This window comes from Perkinsus marinus, assembly GCF_000006405.1.
Source record: "Perkinsus marinus ATCC 50983 genomic scaffold scf_1104296942588, whole genome shotgun sequence".
NCBI classification, from domain to species: domain Eukaryota; phylum Perkinsozoa; order Perkinsida; family Perkinsidae; genus Perkinsus; species Perkinsus marinus.
This window is the reverse complement of record NW_003212117.1, coordinates 1-967: the sequence shown is the minus strand read 5'-3', so window position 1 is coordinate 967 and position 967 is coordinate 1. Positions and strand designations below refer to the sequence as shown.

The window sequence follows — 967 nt, the reverse complement described above, 5'->3', positions numbered from 1 at the left end:
AGTCGTCATGAACTCCTCGAAGTCTATCAAATATTGACTTCCGACTGGCCACCAACCGCTGCAAACAGGCGACTCTATATCTGCATAAACCTTGCCATAAACTCAGGGCCGGAGCTTCTAACCTGTCCTTGAGCTCCCGGGGCTGGCGACCGACCCGTTTAACAGAGATACGAGTTGTAGGATGGTGAAGTGTGGGCATATCTTTAGATAGCACGAGTACGTAACTATATCGTTAATACCATCAATACTAAGCTAAATGGACACAGTCAAAAACGTTGCTTTTGAAATCGGGAGCGGCCCGGAGCGTAGCCGTAGAGGAAGTGATGACCAACTCGCATCCAACGTATTTTCAACTCGTGCGTCTGAAGTGATTCAAACTCATTCTAGTAGATTGAATGTGCATTGATAACAACTTCACAACATTTTCTCGCAGAAACATCAGGATGAACTTCGTCGGCTTCTTCACACGTGATCAACTAGCGGAAGTAACGGACTCACACCAGCCTCCTCAAGAGCCGCCCCATTGCCGATGCAGACCTGAACAAAACGTCATAAATCTACTATCGCCATCGAGGATTCACCTCAGCGCACAACTCAGCCTCGCCAACGCGCCGGCCAATGTCTTCTATCCCTTCTCGAGTTGCTCCCAGAATCCCTAGTCGACGGGCCTGCCGCTCCTCACGACTCTCACCAGCGAGCCAACGGATAAGGGACGTCCTCAAAGTCTGTGGGAAAAAACAACATACACAAGTGTGAATCGAAATTGAACTTACTTCATCAGGCATTAAATGTCCAATTTCGAGCTGGCCAATAACACCAACCGTAGCTTGCTCTACAGTGCGGTCATCTAGGGAGGACCGGATCCTGCAGCCACTTGCCAGCCTGCAGGAAATGGCTCGTATCAATATTAGCGTTGATGACATGAACTCACATCCCTCATGATCTCAAGAGACCGCTTCACATGCGG

General features: G+C 49.1%; 1 protein-coding gene across 1 annotated transcript; it reads right to left on the bottom strand.

Annotated features, from left to right (window-relative positions):
• Positions 1 to 462: 462 nt before the first annotated feature.
• Pmar_PMAR012225 (hypothetical protein) lies at positions 463 to 725 on the bottom strand (the record flags this gene model as incomplete). Its single annotated transcript, XM_002781381.1, has 2 exons — positions 463 to 537; positions 582 to 725. Coding segments are annotated over 2 exons (219 nt in total), but the record flags the coding sequence as incomplete, so codon positions are not given.
• Between the last annotated feature and the right edge of the window lie 242 nt (positions 726 to 967).